This window comes from Pocillopora damicornis, chromosome 1, assembly GCF_964200805.1.
Source record: "Pocillopora damicornis chromosome 1, jaPocDami1.2, whole genome shotgun sequence".
In the NCBI taxonomy this organism is placed as follows: Eukaryota; Metazoa; Cnidaria; class Anthozoa; order Scleractinia; family Pocilloporidae; genus Pocillopora; species Pocillopora damicornis.
This window is the reverse complement of record NC_142670.1, coordinates 23,466,147-23,492,481: the sequence shown is the minus strand read 5'-3', so window position 1 is coordinate 23,492,481 and position 26,335 is coordinate 23,466,147. Positions and strand designations below refer to the sequence as shown.

General features: G+C 38.9%; 3 protein-coding genes and 1 pseudogene across 4 annotated transcripts in view; 2 read left to right on the top strand and 2 right to left on the bottom strand.

The window, feature by feature from the left end:
• Nucleotides 1-26,335, bottom strand: part of LOC149052844 (uncharacterized) — a 327,679-nt pseudogene that overhangs the window by 6,455 nt on the left and 294,889 nt on the right. The gene's annotated exons all lie outside the window — the stretch shown is intronic.
• On the bottom strand, nucleotides 19,052-20,980 carry LOC149052859 (uncharacterized). Its single transcript, XM_089205869.1, has one exon. The coding sequence runs from the start codon at nucleotides 20,103-20,105 to the stop codon at nucleotides 19,590-19,592; it is 516 nt and encodes a 171-aa protein (XP_089061995.1). The 5' UTR covers nucleotides 20,106-20,980; the 3' UTR covers nucleotides 19,052-19,589.
• On the top strand, nucleotides 20,591-23,316 carry LOC149052858 (uncharacterized). Its single transcript, XM_089181875.1, has 2 exons — nucleotides 20,591-20,683; nucleotides 22,558-23,316. Exons 1-2 carry the CDS (start codon nucleotides 20,591-20,593, stop codon nucleotides 23,083-23,085), a joined length of 621 nt encoding a protein of 206 aa, XP_089038001.1. The 3' UTR covers nucleotides 23,086-23,316.
• On the top strand, nucleotides 23,260-24,598 carry LOC149052857 (uncharacterized). Its single transcript, XM_089181865.1, has one exon. The coding sequence runs from the start codon at nucleotides 23,260-23,262 to the stop codon at nucleotides 24,145-24,147; it is 888 nt and encodes a 295-aa protein (XP_089037991.1). The 3' UTR covers nucleotides 24,148-24,598.

Here is a 26,335-nt window from a genome sequence, read left to right as displayed (position 1 = left end):
AAGGATTATTTTCTAAATAATTTGCTAAAACTGTTTTTTCATAAGGGCTTTTATGAACGAACAAACTACTTCGATCACTTCCCTCCGAGTAGCATCTACATCTGGATATGTAAATCCTTATAACGTCCATTTAAAAACTGCAGGTACCTGACGCAAATGACAAAGGATTCGCGGAAGGAATGTAATTTTTTTTTCGAACAAATGTTAAGGGAAGCAAACTGATCATTAAAGTTCATAGAATGCGAACATTTACAGGACTACTACGACTTTGAGATAACGTTCAGTAGAAAATAGAAGTAGGAACTAAATTTCCAACACACCAGGTTCATCCCTAAATGTTTCCTAAACTCGAAAGCTAAATACTGTATGAAAAGTTTAAAAAAATGTGACGGAAAATTGAAACAGATCGAGTTACCAAAATCTACTTACGAACAAAAACTTAAAGCAAGATTAAAAAGAAATTGAAAAGAAATGAAAGTAGACCAGCATATACTTTGGCTTCTTTATTTCATCTCTTCATGATTGTGATGAATAGCATAAAATCGTGCAAGGCATTCTCATGAATTCTCCAGAAAGATATTATTTTAGCGGAGATGGGACAAAATCCGTAAAGAGAAGCGATCTGTCAATCTTTTTAAAGTGTTTTATCTAAGTCATAGTGGAGAAGTTATAAAATATATATATATATTTGCTACACTAAATGTTTGGTCCTGAGGGAAACAGTTAGTTTTGTTTTCCCTCGAGTCGAGGTAATTTATGCTAATACGCAATGAGACGTACCATTGTTTCCTGACATCACGCAGCAGATTAAAAATGTTTTTACTGATAAATTCAGTATAAACGTGATAAATCGACCCTTCCGGGAAGATAAGTAAATTTAAAAGTTGAACGTTATACATCTCAGATGGAGAGTAGTCAAGTTATCATTTCTTTTTTAATTGTTTACAGATGCCACCTGTTATGTACACCCAGCCTATGTGAGTATAAATGAGGTTCTTTCCAGAAATAACACGGCAAAAACTATTTCTTCCTCTGTAAAAAGTTTTGATCTTGGCATTTGAAGTCGACGAAAAAGATAAAGAGGCATCTTTCCAAATCAAAGTTATTATTGATAAATGGCAAACGAGCGAACGTTGCAACGCCATAAATTTTCAAACTAGAGAAACTTTACAAGTTGTACGCAACATTTATGCAAATTTTTCCAATAATCCAACCATACTGGGTCATTAAGTTTTTGGTGAAATTTTTGAAGAGAGTATATTAAACTAGTCCTTAGAGAGTTTTGCGTCAATAGCTTTCTTTAGAACTTATAAAATACTCTTTCATGTTCCAGTAATGTTCTAAGGTAAAACAAAATTCTCTGAGATGGTTGAGAGCGGTAAAAATCTACCTCCTTTCGATGAAAAGATATCAAATTCCGTTTAGTAAACTACAATGGAAGTTAACTTAACAGTGTAATACGTGCATGTTGTTGAGAGAACAGAGTTGGGAATGAAGGATTTTTGAATTGACTTCATTGGTAGTTGTCGAAGTTGTTTGTGTTTTGCATCTTATATCCAACTTTCTGAGTAGGATGCATTTAAAAATCTCCGTTAAATACTCTTTAATTTTACAAAATGAGTTCCAGTCATGGGTGGATGTTGAACGTGGCTGTTTTCCTTATTTGGCTTATTTTGTAACGTTTATTCTTTCTGTATCAGCGAAGAGAATGAAAGTGATATATGAAATAAGATTGCACTCATAAATGAATCGACGATAGAAAACGATTGGCAGTTTTCCAGTCACCTTTACCGAACGTCAAGCAAGTCAGTTCAAGATTACGGTCTTCTATTTCTACCCTACACGTGTGCTAAAAGTTTTAAGTCGATCACCAGCTCCCAGCAGTGGACTAAGCAGCCCAAACCGACCTATTGTTATGAAGGAAAGCGTATCATGAAAATACATCAAACAAAGCTCTCAGCAGCTGTCAGTTCTATGTGGAAATTAGCGCAAATGACGCAAATAGTTGTTTTCCCCTGTGCTCAATAAAAAGGAATAAGGTCTCTTAGAGAATATCATTCCATATTCTTAGGATAACAGAAACTTAAACCTTCAAGTTCTATTGAACTTTTTGATCCAAATACTTTCAAAATGTGAAAGATCAAAAAATGCATCCCGCGCAAAAAAGATAAACACATCGCAAAATTTATCGCGTTTGAATTTATCGACGTATAATTATTTTATTGCCAACTTTGGTAATAATAAACATGAAATTAATAGGAAAGTCATGATCCTGTTTCAATTGTTCTGAAATTTGTCAGTTTTTGTAGTTACATTAATAACTGCGATCGACATTTTTCGTGAAAAATGTGTTCGAAGCCCTTAAAAAAACATTCAAAACAAAAAACAATCAGAATAAGGCAGTTTTAAATTTATGTGGCGTTATGATCTATAATATTGTAGACGGGCTATCGAAACTGCTCTGTGATCCGCTACCATATCTGAAAACAAAGAAAAAACGATTTGATTAGAACATATGCGAAGCGGGGAACGACAACCCTGCACTATCTGAAATTGATATGTGATGGACGTTGTGCCACAATGTCATTCGTTTATTTTTTAAATGTTTGAGTTATTAATCTGGATAGGAAAGGATATTGAATGACGGAAAGTGAATGAAAAATCGTGCACCACCTGACCCATTATTTTCGTTGCGGACAGCGTGGTTTCAAGACCTTTCGTCCTTCAGTTCACGTAAAAGTTTTTTTGTCGAATTATTACTCTTTAAGTTTTAAAGAAAGAAATGTGTTGGTGTTAATTTTGTGTTGCTATTTATATTGCTATTTACCATAATTCAGTCCATCTTCACCGTGGCCAGAGGCCCCCAATGCTGTTTGCCCTTTGCCTTCCTCTCAGCTCTTCTCAGCTGACTTCTCTCTCCCCATCTCTTTTTTGAATTTCAAGGTGTAAGATTAATAGCAGATTTTATTACGACAATGTCCTATACTCACGGCTTTTTCTAACTGAACGACCTTTTTTTTTCAATTCACCCGTGATACTTACCCGCGAAAATTTGTCGCGACAATTTACCCGTTACACATGACCCACGAATATTGGCCACTTCTTTTCCTGTAAAACTTGAATTTAAAAATTAAAACAAAAGAAATAATGGGACCATTACTTTCTCTTGATGAAAGCAATTACCCTGTTGTTACGCTATTTGTTGACCTTTGTTACCCTGATAGTAGCAGTATGCAGGACGGGTGTCCGATATATGAACTTTAATAGAGTATAGAAGTCTATAATCATACAGAGTCTCTGTGGCTAAGTAGTAGAGCATCGGAACACGGATCCGGAGGTTTTTTTTTTTTGGCACTCTCTTCAATTTACTTTGTAATTTGGGCGACTACTCAAAGATACAAATCATACACTGCAACACACGTTTTCTCGTACCCATTATCGCCATAACCCCATTTGAACAAGTCCTCGCTGTACCAGATTTGGAATTCTTGGTTCGTCTCCACCGTCAGCGGGGTAGAGAAATTATCAAAGAGCAGTTGTGGCCATTCGGTTGTGGCCCAAGGCAGGCTGTAAAACTTGCAGCCCCAATAATCTGAGAGGAAATCACTCTTTGGGAGAAGAAGATTACGGTTTTTGTCAGTTATCAACGTGGCCATTTGGTTGGGAATGAGACGGCACCAAAGGCATCCCCATTTGGATTGATAGCTTGGGTTCGTTAATTTGGCACGTTGATTTGAATGTAATGATGTTACCCGCCTTGGAAGTTCTAAAGAAACCATATGAATCACCTCTTGCCCGAAAGCAAATTGTAGATGGCGTCATCTGTATCCATCTTACTGTTGGGAAAAGAACCAGCACATATATGATGAATTGATTTTGAACAAAAGAATTTGAGTTGGGTGAAAAGAATAAACGGCAGGAAAGCCAGCTGCTTAGTCAGACAGATGGATAGGAAAGCAGGAGGGACAAAAGGGGATTCAGACATCTGGAGGAGCAGACGGACGAATGGCTGGCTTAATAAGACTTACAGTTGGATTCATCGAAAGATAACTTAAAGGGTCAGGTAGAGTTTTTCATAAAAGTATTTCACCGAATGAAAAATGCATTTTTACCTACCGTTTCTTTCCTCGCAATTGGTGCCCTTGTATTCAGGTGGACAAAGGCATCTGTAACCTTTGTCTGTAAATCCTGTCTGACAGGTGCCATCATGTTGGCAAGGAGTCTGTCCACAAGTGTTCTGGTGTGAAAACGAGGTTTAAAAGCAGATATATGTCAATTGAAGTGGTAAGTGGTAATAATACTTTGAAATGAAAATTGAAATGTCACATGAGATCAAATCAACCAAACAACCAGCCACGCAACCCGTCAACCATACAGACCAGTTGCAAAAAACCTTACGCAACCAGCCAAACAACATACTAGTGAAACAACTTACCGTCGAAACATTTACAAGCTAAACAACCCGAGGTTGAGCCAACTTTATATACTAATCTACCAAATGACAAGTAATGTTATTCGCTTGGCCATGATAGGATACCAACTAACCATCAAAACTCACCAAACCAAGGATAAACGAAAAGCACACACAGGATAAGAATGTATTCACCATTGTTCCTTTATATCTACAGTTTGTCCAGGACTTGAGATCCTGAGGATGTTCATTGTGTGTGGAATTATTCAGTTCGCATTTTGTGATTACTGGAGATCCGCTGGCCACTAATTCGTTATAGCTGACGCATTTGGGTTCCATGTAACATAGAGCTGAGCAGAAGTCTTGCACAGGGGATTCTACGGTTCGTATCAAGTGGTTTATGAGCCGTTTGCCAGGGAAAGCAAGAGAAGATGTAAATTCCATCTTGCGACAGAAATCTTTGGGAAATTGAATCGGATTTGATTAGCACCATTTATGGTTTACATAATTGCCGGGTAAAGAACCAGTTACGTTTTTTAGGGACTAAGCAAAGGCAATGGAGTGATGAAGCTAACGAGTTGTATAAGTAACAAAACATAGCCTTGATTTGGTGATCTCACAAGTTAGTTCAATTCATGTGGATGAGACATTAAGTCCATGCCTGCTGTGAACTTCAAACTTTTTCTTAACTACTCAGGGTGGTTAACGTAAAGAGAAGAACAAGAAAAGAAGACTGAAGAAGAGTCTTGTTGCCTCTCGATAGCGGGCAGTTTTGTCACCCACTAGTTTCTCCTGTCCTTGCATTGTAACAAAACTAACCAGGATTCCGTTGTGATTTTAATCATACAGCTGGAAGACATGCATTTTTTATGCGTGGGCTGCTATAGGCGGCTTAGAATCTGGGCTGTTTTAACAACACTAAACAAAAAAAAAATGTGTTGTTATTATTTACCAAAAATCAACATGTCAGCCTTTGGCTTATCGTTCATGTGACATCAAAATTTTTCAACAATTATCTAAGAGTTTTGATGAGTAAGTTTAGGCTAGATGGTCTCTATTCTGATAACTATGTTACCTATATATCTATGGAAAAAAACTGAAAATAACGAATAAGAAATCGAATGTTCGTCTAACTTAGTTGAACTGTAATGATTTTATGTCAGCTCGGAGGAAATGAAAGTATAACTCACCTTCTTCACCAGCAACTTCAGTTATCAATAAAGACAACAGGGCGACCAAGAAGTAAAATTTTGAGAAAGAAGCCATGGTGAAGACTAAGTTGAGTCGCTAAGTAGGATCATCGCTGGTGACTTCTGAAAAGATTTTGATGTCTGTTTACTTCTTTTGTATGCAGAGGGTTCTAATCATACAATAAGGAGATGTGGGTTTTCTTTGCGACTTTGTGCCTTGCAGGGCTGCGATTGGCTCAGAATTTAGCTTAGGCGGCACTCGATTTGATTAAGGTAAATGAAACTCATTGAAAACGTGTTAATTAATATAAGTTCGATCGATTGAACAGCATGCGAAATATCCTGCTAATGAGATAACTGTAAACAGTGTTATAATTGCGCTTCTAGGTTTCTAAAATTTTTTGACCACATGATGATCGACTAAAGGAACAGGTGTAATTTTTATTCCCAGAAGATCAAAATATTAATTTTTTTACCCTTCTTTTGCCGTCACTGAAGCCAGTGGACATCGCATAAAGGATGTGGCTTGGAGTAATTAATGAGGTGTCTGACAAAAGGAACAGGTTCAAAGCTTGTTCTCCGCACGTCAAGTTTAAATCGAGAAAAAGTTCCGTGCTTTTGTTGATGCTCTGTTACTAGGAAGAGAAAGTCGTTTTATTTGTGGACATAGAATTCTTATTTATATACTTTATTTTCAAATTCTGATAACTTTATCAACCTTCATTAGTTCGAGATTATTAACTTCCTTTGCTTCCCTCTAAATCCAAATTAAGCTGGTGAAATACCTTGCAGATGAAAAGAAATTGGGAAACAACGTCAGCTACTTCGCCTTTTTTTTAAATTTCTCTAAGCTTACGAGAAAATTATCTTTCACAAACAAAGGTCTGGTCTTTCATACGAATTATTATTTCGGCATCTATTTTAGTAAGGGAATCAATAGCAGTCTTTATTCATACAAGTGTGTTACTTGAAGTAAATAAATGTGTTCTCTTTGTTAGCTGTTAAGCCTCCTTGACTTTGTTCAAAGCTTTCTACGTGTGAATGAAACTTTTGATGGCTTGGAATGCAGTCCCTGCAGCCCAGCAGCTTAACTTTGTTGTCACCGCTGGCTAAAGAAGAGAAGGTTAATGGCTCCCTTAAAATTTATAGTGTAAACGAGCCCTAGGTAACTTGAATTATGTAAACATTTAAACTCAATCAAACAAGAAATTTTTGATTTGTTTAAACCTTTCACTCTCATTGCGCGCCTCTCAAAATTCTAAAGTTCGAAACTTATTTTTATCATTAGTTACTTTGGGTTATAAATGCACGTAGATCTTCCTTGGCTGAAACATTATGGGGGATGAAGCCAGTGGAAGCGACAGTGATATAAGTCATATATTTACGTGCAGTTCTTCTCGCAAAGATGTGTAAACGGCTACATAGACTCGTTCATAGACGTACCTTAAAAAAATAAAACAAAACAAAGGGAAACAAACAAAAGTAGAAGACGTGGGTTTCAAATTCATAACGGTCAGTGTTGGAAATTTACATTTTCAAACAAACAAATAATCTGCGGTTTTAGAAGCTATGAGAACTTGCAAGCAGATAACCAAGAGCGCAAACACCCAAGGTAATATGATTTTGGGTCGTCCCGAGAGACGAGATGATAATAGATAAGGCAACAAGACAGTAACGCCGGTAAATTATTCAATTATTTGTGTTACTTTTCTTTTTATATTGTAAGAGGGTCGTATGTGTCAAAGCGCTATTTAAATTAGGCAGCGTGCCATGTTCAATGGGCTGCTATGTTCTGAGTCTAATTCGTCCTTAACTTGCCCCGTACTCTCGAACTGCTAATTTGACCTTGGAAAAAGATTTGACTTTCAAAGACGATCTTGGTATCATGATAATATGGAAAGGACTGAGAGGAGGATACGCATCTACCTGCACGCATTTATATACGAATCCTTTCATAACGTGCAGTTGTTTGCTTCAAATTTAGTCTGGACCACTCAAGCACAGTTCACAGCTTGTTCAAAACAATTTTGTACATATAGCTGATGTCATAATTTTTCAGAAATCTTTTGAGTAACACTGGTAAAGTACTTTAATCGTGCCGAAGCGGACCAATCCTTAGGACTTATAGGATGGTTACCATTCAGCCAGACCGGGTATCTCGCTTGGGTCAATAATTTACTATTACAATTAGAGTTAAAATAATGGAGGTAATTATTATGAAATTTGTTAAATTTGTGATAGACGTCTACTTAGATAGCGGTTCATAAATCGTCTTTTTACGTGGAGTTATTTTCCTCAACGTCAGTCTGTACTACAGTGGCGCAGATCACAAGTCGGTGGGAGGGAAAGTTTGTATAAATGGTCGGATCCACAGTTTTCGACTTAAATCTGAGCTGATCGGTAACCTTTAAGGTGCTTCACATTTCCTTATAAATTAGCTTAGAGATTTTGGTGTTAGATCAGGTAAACAACTTCTTCCTGATAAGTTTGGGTATTCTCATTACCTGGATAATGAATGGATTTTGTTGGGAAGAAGAAGTAACGGGTTAATCGCCTCCGGGAGTCAAAGGGTTAACCAGCCTGGGTTGGCTTTACCACATTTATAGCTATCAACACAGGTTGTTAGAGTTCTAGTTCCTACAGCTGTCACGAAACAGTACCATCCCTCGGAGAGTTGTGTGACACAGAACACTGAACCATTTAGTGGTGTATCGTCAATGGTATTTCTTTTGTCGTCACTCTGCTTCATAACAAGGATCGGATACAAATTTAAGTATTAATTTTTAAATAATTGTAATTATTGCATTTAAGAATGAATGTTTTAAACACTTTTTAAGTCTGATAGTTTATTATTGCCCGTGATATGTTGATAAAGAGTCGATTGTAACGTTTAATTTTGTCTCAGAGATATCAATTCTGTGGGATTTCTTGAAAAGATCTTTTCCATCAAATAATTGAATAAAAGGAGAATTGATCAATGAAACTGTTTCTCTCAGAAATTTGTCGTCATAAATTTTAGAGGGAAGCTCATTTAAAAAGTCGAGAGCTCTATCAAACCTAGATAATATTAATATATTTAAAAGGTACCAGATGGCGATTTATGTCTCACTAAAGGAGAGAGATATCTCAATAAATCAAACTCTCACTTCCTAAAGTTCGGAAACCCTTTCGAAGATTATCGATTATTCACTTGAAGGAATATGATGAATTTTGCACTTTAACAACACTAGGGACAGTACTATTAACAACAACAACAAAAAAAGTGGTATCTGTTTTGTTTACCTACATCTGGAAAGTGATAATTCATTGTCTCATGTAACCTTAAACTTATTACATGTAGAGAATTTGAATAGCAGGCGATAAGAAGGTGTAGCCTTTGGGAAAGTCAATTTAGATTTTCTAAAGTGCAGCAAAGACATGCAAACCTCTGATTACTTAGACGTGCTATTTGTCTTAGGCCCATTGTCAGTTATAACTAAAGCAACCAGAGTAACAGATTACACCTTCTCTGTTATCGGTAACATACACACAAATAAGCCTGAAAAGGTTATTAAATTAGGTTGTAACTGGTCGTCATTTCGGGCCTCTTTCTGGTGTTGTTTAGTTTTCGTTAGAATGGCTTGTATAAGAGCTACTAGCATAGAAAGCATTTAGATTTCAGCCATTTCGCCCAACACGTTTTCCTACAAGATTCAGCTGTTAAGGTATGATTTAATCAAAATAAGGAAGACTATACTCCTACAATTTTAAACTATTTTATTAAACAACTTGTAATAATTCTTTCTCATGACCTACTCCTATAGGCAATACAATAATTGTCATTTGAAAAGCTTACTACGGACACCAAAGACTCACCCTTGCCTCCAAATCTCCTCAAAATACACGATCTTTGAAGTATACCACAGTACGGAGCTTTCTTTCTGGGTATTACTGCAGGAAGCGTTCTTATCGCAGATGTTTATGTTTGAACACTCGTCGATGTCTGATTGGGATCAAGTGCACCACGTCACAACCCAGAGTTGGATGTTATGACTAATTAACTCCAGCCCCCCTTCCCTCCCAAATACGTTAAAAACAAAGTGAAACCAGAACAAAAATTGGCAGCATTGAGCATTACTTGTCTTTGATGAAGACACAAGGTTTCTGGAAAGCATTTTCGTTTGTTTTGTTTCTCCCGAACTGTATTATTTTAGGGGAGATAGAGCAAAAGCCGTTAATAAAAGCTATCCGCAGATTTTTTCAATTTCCTCTTCTACTTCATGAATGGTAAGTCGTAAGAAAAATATTCATTGTCTTTATAAACATTTTTTCGATTTCTTCATTATACAGGTCCTTGAAAATTCAGATTTTTCTTACTTGAGTTTACACGATCGCCTCTGGTTATTTAGAACGATCATCATAGAAAGAGGATCTTAATGTTAATTTCCATTAAGACAGGCCATTGTTGATTGGCATCACGCAGGAGATTCAAATATGGTTTTCTATCGATAAATTTAGTATACATTGGAAAATTCGAAGGATAAGAAATGATTCGCCCTCTGTATGTCACCTTATCCAAAAGTGAAGTTAGTCAATAATGCATTCCGGGCTACGAACATGAAAAGTGGAACAAATTCCATGCCTTCTTCAAGGTAACAGTTTTCTGTCTCTACCCCGCACGTATGGCACAAGCTTTAAATTGATCACTAGCTTCCAGCAGTGGATTAAGCTTCCAAAATTGACCTGTTTTATGAGCGAAACCGTATTATGAAAATAATTTTAAAAAAAGCTTGCAGCTGTCTGTTCTATGTGGAAATTAAGGCAAATGACGTAAATGGATGTTATCAGCGTCGCTTGATGGATAGAATTGGGTCTCTTAGGAATATCTTTACAAGTTACCATATGTATTAGACAGTGAAATTAGTCCCCAGAACAACATTGTAAAAATTTCGATTAATTTCTTTGGAAGGTCTCTAAACGGTTCCCAAGTTCACGCTCCAGCGGCATCTCCAGGGCTAAGTACTGCTCAATTTATATCAGCTAAAGTAGTCGACAGCGCTTTCTTTTGGAGCCTTATTTTTATATGTGTCCCATCGATGCGCTTGCTATGTTTGGTAGATCCGAAAATTCTTCGAACGTTGCGATGGAGGCTCCTGTCTCATGTGATTGACACATGTGGTTAAAAAATATTTTGCTGTCTCATCCTGTCTCATCCGTCCACGCTTGACAAATTGGAAATTTGGCAGAGACAAATTTTGTCGAGATTTTTGGTAGGGCCAAACAAATTTTGTCAGTCCAGTGCGCTCGGACCCTAAAAATAATGCAGTTTTTAAATTTATGTGGCGTTATAGTCTATAATAACGTAGATGGGTGACCAAAACCGCTCTCTCATCTACTACCATACCTGAAAACAAAGAAAAACGATTTAATTACGACAAATACGAAGCGTTGAACGACAACCGTGCACTATGCACGTTGTGCTACAATGTCATTCATTCATTCATTTTTATAGATGTTTGAGTTATTAATCTGGATAGGAAAGGATATCGAATAACGGAAAGTGAATAAAATATCGTTCACTGCCTGACCCATTATGTCCGTTGAGGACGGCGTGGATTCAAGACCTTTCGTCTTCCGGTTCGCGAAAAAGTTTTTGGCGACTCATTACTCTTTTAGTTTAAAGTAAGAAATATATTAGTGCTCATTTTTTTGTTGCTATTTATATTAATATTTACTCTAATTCAGTCCATTCTCGTCGTGGTCAGAGGCCCGTAATGCTGTTTGCCCTTTGCCTTCTTCTCAGCTCATCCCAGCTGACTTCTCTCTCCCCTATCTCTTTTTCCAGGTATAAGAGTAATAGCGGATTTTATTGCGACGTCCTTTGTTCACGTCTTTTTTCTGACTGAACGGCCCTTTTTTCAATTAACCCCTTGACAACTTAGCCGCGAAATTTTCTCACGAAAATTTACTAGTGGCAAGTGACCCGCGAAAATTGGTCACACCTTTTCCTATAAAACTTGAACTTAAAAATAAAAACAAGAGAAAATAATGGGACCATTATTTTCTCTTGATTAAAGCAACTAATTTAAGGAACTATTTGTTACGCTTTTGTTACCCTATTGTTTTGTTTTGTTAACCTTTGTTACCCTGATGTTTGTTAACCTTCTCTATTTCTTTAGCGAGCTTAAAAACTTACCATCTTTCTTATTCTCTTTGTTACCGTCAGAGCGAATGACATAGGGCTAACGAATGACGAAGGACTAACGAATGACAAATGTCTAACGGATGACAAATGTCTAACGAATGACGAAGGGCTAATGAATGACGACGGGCTAACGAATGACAAATGTCTAACGAATGACAAATGTCTAACGAATGACGAAGGACTAATGAATGACGAAGGACTAACGAATGACAAATGTCTAACGAATGACAAATGTCTAACGAATGACGAAGGGCTAATGAATGACGACGGGCTAACGAATGACCAAGGCCTAACGAATGACAAAGGTCTAACAAATGACGAAGGAGCTAACGCCCGAAACGTCAGCTTTATCAACGTTATCAACTCAGTTGATAATTCTAAATTACATTATTGCCTTCCTTACTTTCCGCTAAGCATCATTTAGTTTTGGATGCGAAAATCATTACGCAGTTCATTAAAAACCTACGAGTACAATGGGAATGACATGGTATTCTCGGATATCAATGTAAGTTTTGTTTTCCAGAAGTGTTTAGGGCAGCAAATTGATAGTTAAAATTCAAAAAGGGCGAATGCTCGCAGAACTGGTAACACTTTGAGATATCCCGCAGTGGAAAATAGAAGTAGGACTTGAATTTATATCTCGCCAGGTTCATTCTCAAATGTTCCATAAACCTGGAAGCCAGCCATTGTATGAAAAGGTGCAAGGGGAAAATGAAAGTAGACCAGCATATATTCAAGTTTCTTTATTTCATCTCTATATACTTAGGTGCATATTTTAAAATCGCATAAGCCTGATTCTTATGAATTCTCGCTTCCAAGCTAGACCTTTTTTAGGGCAAGTATTCTTTTCCTTCATTCTTGAATCGAATAGAATGACGTCACTTATGATGTCATTATTACATGTATTCACATTGCTGAATCAAACCGTAGATAAATGATAATAATAAAGATATTTAATAAAGCGCTAAATCCTCTAATTGTCTTTGATGCTTTACATCATCATCATTAAGATTATTAACAAGCTAAAAGAATCATACAAAAAAAAAAAAAAAAGAGTCATAAGCTAGTTTAAAAGATACATTTTTAAATGTCTTTTGAAACTGTCAATTGAAGAACTAGATCTTATTCCGAGTTGGATCGAGTTCCATAGTCCTGGTGCCGCCACAGCGAACGTTCTCTCTCCATAAGTCTTTAGTATCGCTTTCGGGGTCGCCAGAGGGTATTGAGAAGATGACCTTAGCGTCCGTTTGGAGGTGCGATAATCAAGTAAGTCACTAATGTAGCAGGGCCCTGCTCCATTGAAAACTTTGTAGAACAGCGAAAGAATTTCATAAACTATGCAGTGGCGAACAGGAAGCCAGTGGAGCATTTTTTAGGATAGGGGTGATGCGATCAAATTTCCTATTTTAAACGGATTGTAATCTTGAAAGTAGATGCTGAGGTTGACCAAATAGCAGTTAGTTGCAGTTATCTAATATTAAAGTAATAAAGGTCCATGAACAACAATTTTGGCACTCTCTTACTCAATGTACTTTCTTATTTTGGCGACACCTCAAACATACAAACCATACACTGCAATACACGTCTTTTTGTACCCATTATCGCCATAACCCCATTTGAACAAGTCCTCGCTGTACCAGATTTGAAATTCTTGGTTGGTCTCCACCGTCAGCGGGGTAGAGAGGTCATCAAAGAGCAGTTGTGGCGATTCGGTCGTGGCCTAAGACAGGCTGTAAAACTTGCAGTCCCAATAATCTGATAAGAAATCACTCTTTGGGAGAAGAAGATTGCGGTTTTGTCGGTTATCAACGTGGCCATTTGGTTGGGAATGAGACGATTTCAAAGGCATCCCTATTTGGATGAATAACTTGGGTTCGATGAATGACAGGTCACGTAACCAGATTTGTGCGTTAATTTGAATGTAATGATGAAACCCGCTTTGGAAGTTCAAAAGAAACCATACGAATCATCTCTTGCACCAAAACAAACCGTAGATGTCGTCTTCTGTATCCATCTTACTGTTGGGAAAAGAACCAGCTGATATGTGATGAAGTGATTTTGAACAAAAGAATGTGAGTTGGGTAAAAAGAATGCACGGCTAGACAGCCAGCCGCTTAGTCAGACAGATGGATAGGATAGCAGGATGGACAAAAGGGGATTCAGACACTCTGGAGGAGCAGACGAACGAATGGCTGGCTGAATAGGACTGACAATTGGATTCATCGAAAGACAACTTAGGTAAGGTGAGGTAGAAATTTTCACCAAATGAAAAATGCTTTTTTACCCACCGTTTCTTTCCTCGCAATCGGTGCCCTTGCATTCAGGTGGACGAAGGCATCTGTAACCTTTGTCTGTAAATCCTGTCTGACAAGTGCCATCATGTTGGCAAGGAGTCTGTCCACAAGTGTTCTGGTGTGAAAACGAGGTTTAAAAGCAGATATATGCCAATTGAAGTGGTAATTGGTAATGATACTTTGAAATAAAAATTGAAATGTCACATTCATTTGTCACAGCCAACACTTCGCCAAATCCCCCAATAACAGAGTTGATTACAATAACCGTAGCGACAGCCACTCACCCTACAAAACAGCCTCTCTGCCAAAGATATTTTCTCAAGTAAATGTACATGTATTTGTTTTTTTCTTAAATGGATATAATTAATTGGTAACAGGACTTCGTATCGTCCAATTCGGTCTTTAATCATATTCATGAGTGAGCAAAATTAGACTCCACTCGGTCCTATTAAAATTATAAATTCAATTTACTTACAACACTGTAGCAGTATGAATATAGTTTACGACTGGAAAAATTGGAGCACAATTTACTTACAACACTGTAGCAGTATGAATATAGTTTACGACTGGGAAAATTGGAGCACAACTCACTGAATCGTGTATTTCATGACAAATGAGAATTATTTGAAGTTAAAACCATTTCTAATGCATTTAGGTCATTTTACGACTTTATATTTTATTTGTTATTGAATACAATATTTTTTGAATTCGCTTTTGCTGTAGTGCATTTTTGAAGACACATATCTGTTTCTTTGAGAAATCAATTTGGAATTCTTAGCATAGCGGTAACTTGGTATATTCGGGCAATGGCCCAGTTTGAAAGAGGCAACATTCCAGCATTGAATTTTATCATAAGCAGCCAGTCTGAGTTAAAACCTCTGAATTTTTTTCTTTTGGCTGACGGGGCTTTTTGATATCCTTGATTTGATGATCTCACCAGTTAGTTAAATTCATGTGGATGAGACATAAATTCCACACTTGCTCTAAACTTTAAACTTTTTCTTAACTACTCGTAGAGAGAGAAAATCGCTCAGGGTGATTAACGTAAAGAGAAGAAGAGAAGAGCGATGAAGAGCCTTGTTGCATCTCGATAGCGGGGAGTTTTGTCACGAACTAGTTTCTCCTGTCTTTGCATTGTAACAGAACTAACCAGGGGGTCAATTTTAATTTAATCATACAGTAGGAAGACCTGCCTTTTTTATGCGTGGGCTGCGATTGGCGGCTTAGAATTTGGGTTGTCTTAACAACACTAGACAGAAAAAATGTGTTGTTCTTATTTACCAAAAATCAAAATGTCGGCCTTTGGCTTATCGTTCATGTGACATAAAATTTTGTTCAATAAATAAGATAAAAAATTGATATATAAGTTTAGGTTGGTTTCAAGTCTAGTTAACTATGTTACCTATATATCTCTAGGAAAAAATGAAAATAAAGAATATGAAATCGAATGTGCGTCTAACTTGGTTGAACTGTAATGATTTTATATCAGCTCGGAGGAAATAAAAGCATAACTCACCTTCTTCACCCGCAACTTTAATTATCAATAAAGAAAATAGGGCGACCAAGAAGTAAAATCTTCTGGAAGAAGCCATGGTGAAGACCTTGAAAGACTTCTGAAAAGGTTTTAATGTTTGTTTACTTCTTTTGTATGCAGAGAGTTCTAATCATACAATAAGGAGATGTGGATTTTCTTTGCGACTTTGTGCTTTGCAGGGCTGCGATTGGCTCAGAATTTAGCTTAGGCGGCATTCGATCTGATTAAGGTAAATAAAACTCATTGAAAATGTGTTAATAAATATAAGTTCGATCGACTCAACAGCATGCGAAAAACCCTGCTAATGAGTTAATTGTAAACAGTGTTATAATCGCGCTTCTAGGTTTTTAAAATTTTTTGACCACATGATGATCGACTAAAGGAACAGTTCAATATCCCTTCTGCTTACTCATTAGCTATGGGAGAGATATGGGAGTCACCCTGACGAGCAAGCTCGAAGGGATAGGGCGATAAATAAGCAGAATGGGTAAGTGGGGTGGGGGGTGGGAACTGCACAGAACGAAGGTTCGCGCTAAATGACACAGTTAGGTTATGCTAATTTCAACGTCATAATGTATAATGAATATTCAAAGGGTTTGAATAGTTCTATATCCATTCTGTTTACTCATTAGCATGAGATATGGGAGTCACCATGTCCTCGCATTCATAGTTCTAATCCTATAGAGCTATAACATACTCTTTAAAAACAACTAAACAAACCCCAACCTTAACAAACCCCCGAACTAACAAATCCTCTCCAGCCCTATAAGGAGGAGGGCGGTGGCTAGTCAAGTAGTCCAGAAACCTAGATGGCTTATGTAAAAAAGTTCATTTCTATGTCTGTAATTCTCAGTTAAAGCACTTAGAAGCCTTGATAATGTTTCGTTTGCCCCACCATAGGCCAAGACTTGCCGCAGCTTGATCTAATGGTGAGCGGTTGCATTTGCTTTCCAGCCAACATGGTCCATGATTTCCCTAAGCTCAATTCCAGATAGTGCAAGCGAAATTGCACAGCCACTTCTATGGCCATGAAGAGTTGGGTAGCGTTTCCTTTGAAAGCATCGGAGATCTTTTGGCATACGAAATTAATCTCGCCTGGGCAGCTGATGAATCAAAGGGCCCAGGGAGTATGTCTCCCGAGGGGCTTATTGGCCTAAACAAATACTCCCATCTTATGTCACACATCTTAATGTAGACCTCTAGAGCTACAACGGGGCACAATACAGGGTCTTTATACCTCTTTAAAGAAAACACGTTTTCAGATCCATCTCGAAGTGACTTTGTCAACACCTGGTTAAAAAGGAGGGCGTCCTTTTCGGGGTTGAAAGCAAACGCTTCTCTAAAGAATCTTTTCTTTCCTTAATAGCAATCCAATTAATAGGCGCCTTTAATGACGTTGTTGTCATTGATGCCTGCAGTTGGCGTTTATAACCGCAACGTTGGCAGAACTTGAAAGAATTGTCATTCAGATGCGAGGAACCATAGCGAGAGTCTAAAAAGAAAGACGAATAAGAGATATTAATAACTTTTACTCACACTGTTGGGCCAATACGGAAAGCCCAAAGTTCAAATGGCAATTCCCCTAACTCAAAACCTTGCTTTTTAGGGAATGATATGGTATAAGTGCTTCCTTTACAGGCAATCAAAACCTTTTTCTTGGACATCGAGTTGATTATGGGCCACCAGACAGGGAGTGGCGACAATCTCGGGGCCATAAACGTAACCGTGGCTCTTTGGGATCGAAGGAACCAAAGCAATGGTCCAATCAGCGAAAAAGCAGGGAAGACGTAAGCATTGACTGTAATACCATACCAATACCAAATGGATAGGTCTTGATGTAATAGATTCACTCCGGCTGAACATGGTGTTAAAAAGGGGGTAAAATGAGGACGTTGGAATCGTAAGCCATGAGGTCGAAGTTGTGTCCACTTGGACCCCCAAATTCCTCTTGGACCACACCCCATGAAGTAGCAGAGAGAATTGCGTCTCAACGGGTCAATTTTCGTGAATAATAATCCGCGGGATCTAGTCCCGACGGTATGTAGCTCATCTCAAGCATCAGATTCCTCTCTGTTATTTACTCGAATAGCAGGCGGGCCACCCTGAACAACCTAGGTGATTTCGGACCACGTCCATGCCAGGAATTGATCGTCACCTGGTTATCGACTCTAACATCGATTCGGCAGTCTCGTACTGATGCTGATAAGCACCTAACGGCTTGCAGAACTGCGCTAAGTTCTTTGACATTGATTTGTTCTTAGCGGATGTCCTCTTCCCAGTAATCTCCACGTTTTGTTTTCTTGGAGGGAAGTGAAAGATAACTGCCCACCGATAAGACGAGGCATCCGTTGGCACTACCAAGGAAATATGCCTTTCCTGCCTCCATGGGACACATTTATCCCAAGTGTCTAAAAACCCCCAAAATTCCAGCTCTTTTCTCAAACCCTGTGTAAACGTTACTTCTCGACCATGTCCTGCTTTCCCGATTATCCTAGGGAACGATAAAAACCTGCTCGTTAGTGTCAATTAACATCCCAAGGTACTGAAGTCTGGTTGCAGGAGACGAGATACATTTTTCAAGTCTGAGGAAGTACCCAAGTCCCGTTAATACTCTGTACACTACGTATGGGGCCGCCTCAGCTGCGTTCTCACTAAACTTCGAATCACGCTATTCCAAACTGCGGGACCAAAAACCATGCTTACTCATGATTTCCCCAATTAGTCTGCCGTCGATATATAAACCACAAGTAATACCCATTTTTCCAAAGAAATGAGTCGAGGCCATACCGGTGGTTTGGTATATAAACGGGGAATTTTTTCAGTCAAAAGGGATTCTTTTTCCCAGAACCACCACCCTTTCCATTTAAGGCCAAATAGTTCCTGAGATGATGTAGCAAGAAGGATGTGATCGTATCCACTCTTGTCGTCGATGTTTGGAAGAAACGAACCCGGATACGCATATCTAGGCACCGAGACGAGGGTATCCAACAAAAACGGGGTGTGCGACATCCGCAAGTTTACTAAACGGGCGTCGATGCATAGCCTTGGTTTGTTGGGTTTCATGGTGTTTGTTAGGTAAGATGACCCAAGGAGGGTTCTACTGTTCCTACTCTACCCCAAACACGAACTGCCCCCGTCCTCACTCTTTCCACCAATGTTTTAGAGATGAACTCTGTAAACAGTTTGCACGACTGGTGGATTTTTAAGTGTTTTCTGGGAGGAAATCGCGAATCATATTTGCTGTCTTTGAACGTTCCTTTGAATGGTTTCATAAATTCCTTGACATCCACTCCATACTGCAACCACTGTAATATTTGCTCCTTGAACGGGTTGTTTTCCAAATGCGCTCCCACACTGGAATGTGTTTGTGGATCTCACCCGCCCTGAAGCTTGAAGGGTCTCTGAACAGCAGATCATTCATATTTCCCTTCTCCCCCATTTCTATCCTTGCAACGTCCGCGGATATTTTCCCAACACTGGTCATCTTACTTGGGCTTGGGTGTCTATCAACAGTAACCCACTTAATCTCAGAAGATTTCTGCACTCCACGGGGGTTAAATTCATTTAATACCTCGCAGTCAAACTAGAAAATGGATATGAAAAACAAAATCAAAACACTGACTAAGGAAAAAAATACCAACCCAAGCCCAAGAAAGATGAACACGGTTAGCCCGCTTCGCGGGTTCAAGGATATGCCCTATGGACATACAACTTGTGGGGTCACTCTCTTGAACCTAAGCCGTCAAAAAAAAAGGGCAGCACACCACAAGGTAAAGGAACAACAAACAAGACATTTTATTCCGTTACACCATTATAAAAAAAATTGCACAAATGATTTGAGTAATTCAGAAGATAAATGGAAGTCACTCATACAAGAAATCTACTGGCGTTTAGATGCCTCAGCCTTTGGGCACGCATGCTGCAAATGGCCCAGCTGGCCACAGTTCTAGCATCTTCGGGATTCACGACCTCTTCGTTATCCATATGAGGGTCCCCTTGTTCTCCCAGCTGTAACAGGCGGTGAAAAACGTTCCCCTGCTCGGCTTGACTTTCTCGCCTTCTCGATTACCTTAGCAATCTCAGCTTTCTCCTTCGAGGCCACTAATTTGATCAGTATATTCTGTAAGGATGCATCTGCCACCAGGGGGCGACACTTTCTGAGGATTATCTGATTACTCGAGTATCGTTCCTCCGCATACTTCTGTGCCAAGTCAACTACCTCTTCAAGAGCTGCAATCGCGGCATAGGAATCAAACAGGGCCGGTGAACGACCCACCAAAGCCTGTAAAGCCATCAATGCTGTATCAATCGAGCAGGACTCGGTTTTCTTTTTCAACTCATTGAGCTCTTTGCGTAATTTTGTTACCTGAGAAACGGAAAACACAGAGAAATCTAAATAACTTGCCAACCCTTTGGCTATCAGATATCCCATATATTCAATATCTATAGCCTTGCAGGTCCATCTGGCCATATTTTCTTTATGCAAGCCCATAACATTATTAATTTTGGCCTGTACTTTTCTCTATTCAGGTCATTGTAATTCTAACAATTTTGGCCTCGTTAGCTTTCATGCAGGCCCAAAGTATCTATCCATGACGGCCTCCTTCATTTATACTATTTTTTTTATTTCTTCAATGGCTTTGAAGACAGGCCCGTTAAGTCTTTCTACTCATTTGGGCCTCGTTTACTTGTCTTACAGGCATTTTTTGGCCTCGAACGCATTATTCTATTTTCCTTAAGGCCTATTTACACGGCACGACTTTGTCGCATGCGACAAGCTTACGACAGGCCTACGACATGACTTAAGAGTCGTAAGCGAGTTGTAGGTTTAATTTACACGAAACAATTCGTGTCGTAAGCCTGTCGTAAGCTTGTCGCATGCGAAAAAGTCGTACCGTGTAAATAGGCCCTTAGAGGCCCTTTTTCCTTTTTCTTTTCTTTTCTTTCTTTCTCCCTTTCTTCTTTTTGTTTTATTACATGCCCATAACGTTATCCATTTTTGCCTCGTGTAATTTATTCAGGTCCAACAATTTTTTGGCCTCGTTGGCTTTCATAGAGGGTGCGAATGGGGTTAACCGACTAGCGACAAAGGGCGTAAAAAATTACTGACTACCGACGAAACGGGCAAAAAATTACCGACTAGCGACAAATAAATTCTAACCGACAACCGACATGGTCAGACGTGATAGGGATGTTTGTATTCAGAAAGAACAGCATTTTGATGATTTCTAGCTCAGAAAATCCTCCTTCACCCGACGTAACCACATTAATTCCAAATTTAGCCGAATTATAGAATTTCTTTACTTCAAATTACTTTAAATCCACGGGATCCTTCTTTTCGGTGAGCAGTGTGGGCTCATTTCTAGAACAGCGGCTCGTAATCGGGCTGACAAGACGCCCTGCTGTCTCATTTCAAGAACAGCGGATCACAATCGAGCCGACGAGATGCCCTGCTGTTGTCTTTTTATTGCTCGTTGTTTGTTCATGCGGTCGGGTCATGACTGGGATTGCTAAAGTCATCGTGAGTTTTTTTCGAAAAGGTGAAGAAGTCGCCATCGAACGTCATCGAAGCAGGGTCCCAGTAGACAAAGAAGCTCATAGAGGAGTATCTGAACTAAAAAAAAACATCTTACGGAGTTTTTAGGACTAAAGGAGCAAGCACATCAATATGGAATTGGCGGTTTTTCGTTAAAGTTATTTCGCCAGGCGAAATCGCCTGCGGGCAAATGCGAAAATTTTGCAATTGTGACGGATGGGCAATGGCAGCTTGAACTTCCAAATTTAATATCGGATGAAAGTAGCAGTGAGCTCAACGGTAAGTGTGGAACGCGTGCAGCGAAGTTTAGTCCTGTAGTTAAATATTAAGCTCAAATATTAACGTTTAAACTCTGGTTCCACCGCTTTTTGTTTGTTGTTTTGTGGAGCGGAATGTTTTTTTTTCTTTTTCACCGTCCATTTGAATGCGAAAATTGAGAAGAAAAATCTATACAAAGAAGTAGCGAGTAAATCAGTTTATAAGCTTCTTTCTGATTAATTGGTGAATGAACAACAGTGTAGCTTAACATATTAAAGACCCCGTTTATTTATACACTCCCTTAAATTTATTCGTTTCTGAAAACCAGACGTTCAAATAATATTCAATTCTCTCCTCGAGGGAAGCTACGCACGAGAGATTTCGCTCGATGTGCACGTTTTATACATCTTGACGAGCATTTGCTGATAAGAACTGTGTAAGTTTCTCAAAAGCCTACTAAAGAGAAAACTTAAAACACACGGTATTTAATATTTTAGTACACATTATCCAAGAGGTCACAAACTGGACCGGAAAGCCAGTAGTGTTGCTGAAGGCGCCGGCTACATCTGATAAAAGCAAGCAGAAGTCAATGAACGACACTGAGAAGAAAGGTGACGAGTCAAAAGTGAGAAGGAAACGGAAATCACGAGAAGAAGCAAAAGAAGATGAAAATCTGGCAAAGAGGATCATGACTGAAGGAGGTGACATCGAGAGAAACGAAAGGCAACAAGGAGACCTTCAAAAGTTTCAGGATGGTAGGGCTGAATTAGCACTTGTAGTTCGTTTACCTGATTTTCAAAAGTCATAAATTTCGCTACTTTGGAAATTCTGCGGTATTCCTTGTTTATAAACACTGCCTTGTTTATACAACGAAAAACGCTCACTTGGTGCGTTCGCTATGTAAAGATAGTTTCTTTTAAATTCCGGCTAAAAACTGTATTATTATCACTTTGATGGGCATTGTGGCGCATTTTGCGTGCTAAAATAAAGAATTTGCCGGGCTAAAATGTATTTTTAAAAATAAACCAAGACAACCAATGTTCGCGCCGTCTTCTTGTAGCGTTGGTAAAAGAAACCGTGGAGCTATTTTTAAAGCCCAAATCATGGCTGAAAACACAGAAAACAACAAAAAATTTGTAAATTCTCAAAGACTGAAATCACATTCTTAGACACGGTTGTCTACAAAGGTGAAAGATTCCAAAACGAAGCTATCCTCGACGTCAAAACTCACTACAAACCGACGGAGACCTTTCAATATACACACTATTCATCTTGCCACCCGCCAGGTGTTAAGAAAGGCTTTATTAAAGGAGAAGCTATCCGACTTCTAAGAACAAACTCCTCGGAAAGAAATTTCCAGGAGGCCATGTGTAACTTCAAAACACGACTTGAAGCACGTGGTTACCCAAAAAGCCTAATTGAAAAAACGTTATCTGAGGTCTCGTTTGCCGCAAGGCAGTCGACACTTAAAAAACAAACCAAAAAAACTACAGGCAAAATATTGCCTTTTGTGACAGCATACCACCCAGGGGTTAAAAATTTAAAACAAATACTGATGCAAGAATGGAACCTCATCCAAAATCAGCCACTGCTGAAAACAATTTACAAAACGCCTCCGATTATACCATACAAAAGAGGTAAATCGCTCAAAGACATACTCGTCAGAGCGAAGCTTTAATTAAAGGCTTTTGCGTCGCAAACGTAAAACCACACAGGGGAGTCTGTGTAGGCCTGTCTATGACCTTTTCATTCCGCCAGAAAACTGAAGATAGTGACGAGCCTCTCAGAAACGGTATCTTTTCTGGGGATTCTTGGCTCCCTTTACGATACCTTTGGAATTCATTCTAAGGGTATGAAACCAGACGGAGTGTCCTTGAAACAAGCAAAAGAGAACGTGACAAAGATTGACAGCTATGTAAAAGACACTGTGAGTAAGGTGAAAGGACGCTACCAGTTGAGCGAGACGTCTGCAACCAATGGTCCACAGGGAACTCTATCACAGAAGACGCAAGTATCTGTGTCTTTGCTTAAAAAGGGCATAGAAAGGCTTTACAAGAACGTGATGGACATTAACCCCCAATTTGTAGATGATCTGCTGCTCGAAACGTTGCTCACAACAGTAGTGGAAAATTTGCACGCTGTTTCGCACCTTAAACACGAGACATTTACGGTATTTACACATGCCCAGGATTTTGGAACAATTTGCAAGGAATCTCTGAAGCGCACATCTAGATGGGCAGCAAAGTACTACACGCATGACAAATCCTGCTATCCGGTACCTCAATCCGCCATGCCCCTTTCTGCTATAGCTACGATGACACCTTTGCCAAGTGAGGACATAACACCAGGGATGGAAGGACAGATCAAAGAGTGGCTAGAGAGTTACAGACCAGTACGCCAACGGACGGTTAGGAGTGAGACCACAAAAGATAAGGCTGGGGCCTTGCCGCCAGCTGTCTACGCCGTTCACCACACCTACGAGTCTGAAGAGAGGCTTCGATATCCTGAAGAAAACACTGTATCGTCAGCAAATGCACAAAGCGTTGTCAGCATACAATTTGTGGACGAAGGGGATGTTACTGAGGTGTTTGAGGATCACAGAGAAGTACAAATCGATGAGTATGAAACAGATTCGGATGACGAGGAAGCAGATTTTGAAGAACATCCAGAGGTTGTCAACAGAGCGTGTGTTACCCGATCCGACAGGGCTGTTCGTGCATTTGTGCGTCTCGACATGTAAGGTACTAACAGTTAAAAAATCCATTTAACGGTGCAGATTGATACGTATGACAACCATATTTTTGGCAAAAAAAAAAAAAGAGAGAAAAAAGAAACCTCGCAGAAAAGCCACGAGAGCCGTTAAATAATAGGTGTAGTGAGTTTATGTGGACGTCTCGGAAAAAAGACTTCCGTCGCTTAAAAATTAAAATTAGGTATCCCAGGGGCTAGAGTGGGTGTTTCATTCTTTGTAGAATTTACCTCTCTTGATTTACTTCGATGCCCCGTAGTCGACAGGAAACAAATTCACATCTATAATAAAAGCTTTGGTGAATTTTATCGGTATACTAGATTTGCAAACAAAAGTGGGGTAGATGAGCACGTTGCTGAATTAAAAAACAGTGTTAACGAGGTTTAAGTGAAAACAAATAATGAATTATTACAAGTATTACACTTCGTCTCGAGTTTAAAGTCTTAAAACTGGGCAAATTGCATAATAAATGTGAATAATTAACGTGTATTTTTAATTATTAACTGAGATTTACCGACAACGGTCAAAAGGTCAAAAGTCTTACCCGACAACCGACAAAGTAATGAAATTTTAACCATAGTTAGTAGAGGAGACTCCTCTACTAACTATGTTTTAACCGACAACCGACATTTTGACCCCCCCATTCAGACCCTCTTCATACAGGCCCACAGTATCTATCCGATAATGGCCTCCTTTCTTTATTCAGAACAAATTCTTTTTGTTCGTTTACCCATTGGCTTGGGGACAGGCCCGTAAGTCGTTCTACTCGTTTCGGCCTCGATACAGGCCCATTGTTGGCCTCGAATTACTGATTTTACTTTTCTACAGCCTCATTAAGTTGACCTCGTTGCATAGGCTGGGAATTTATTGCAACTGCGAAACATTACCTGTGGGAAGCGTTACTTATAAAAACGATCGGCAGATACAATAGAAATGCAAATACTCGTAAAACCCAATACTGCGGCAATGCCGGGAAAAAACGAGAAGAAGATGCGCAATAAAAGAATAAACATATGTACAAACCCCACGAAAGCAAAGCCAAACGATCTTGGGTAAAATTTCCACACAACCCTATCCTATATTATGCATTCAGTTCTTGAATATAGAAGACAATAACTAAAACAATACTTTTCCATTGGGAAAACAGATTTATTTCACAATAGTATGGGGCTGTGCGGAAACTTTACCAAAACGATGATGCAAAAAGACAACCAGCGAAATGAAAGCAAGAAGAACTCTGGCATTCGTGCTAGCTACTAGACCACAAAAATTCAGACTTATATCCGAGAAAAAATAATAATAAAAGGGGGTAACCTAAGGCTATGAGACAAGCAAAATTGCACAAAATTCTCCAAAGCTGCCGAAGAGAATTAAATTTGCCTGGCTCGGCGGAACAAATGACTAAAACACCGGCATAAACAATCGTCTGAGCCATAGAACGATAATTCAAGCAATGAAAAAAGCACAATATATCTCTCTCTGTAGAAGTATTAGCCGAAGCCGAGGTTGTCGGTGGAGTTAAATTGGCACCTGAACCGGCTTGAGTTGAAGGAACCTCACTGAGATTGCCAGAACTACCAGAAGTATTCCCAGTCGTAGGGACGACACCACTTGTTGACTGTAAAGGGGCAATAATCTCCGAAGGCTGAGACATTATAGCAGCTGGTGGGAGAACAAGGAACCATCGAGAGGACCAACAGAACAGAACGAAGGTTCGCAACCAATTACACAGTTAGTTTATGCTAATTTCAACGTCATAATGTGTAATGAATATTCAAAGGGTTTGAATAGGTGTAATTGTTATTCCTAAAAGATCAAAATATAATTTTTTTACTCTTCCTTTGCCGTCACTGAAGCCAGTGGATATGGAATGAAGGATGTGGCTTGAAGTAATTAAGGAGATGTCTGGAAAAGGGACAGGTTTAAAGCTTGATCTCCGCACGTCGAGTTTAAATCGAGAAAAAGTTCCGTGCTTTTGTTGATGCTCTGTTATTAAGATGAGAACTCTGAGCTCTGTTATAAAGATGAGAACTTGACTTAGATGTTAACATCTAAACACAGCCATAATTTTGTTGATCAAATACGAACTTTTTGATTTGTTTAAACCTTTCACTCTTATTGCGCGTCTCTTAAAATGCTATAAGTCGGAAACTCATTGTTATCATTAATTATTTTGGGT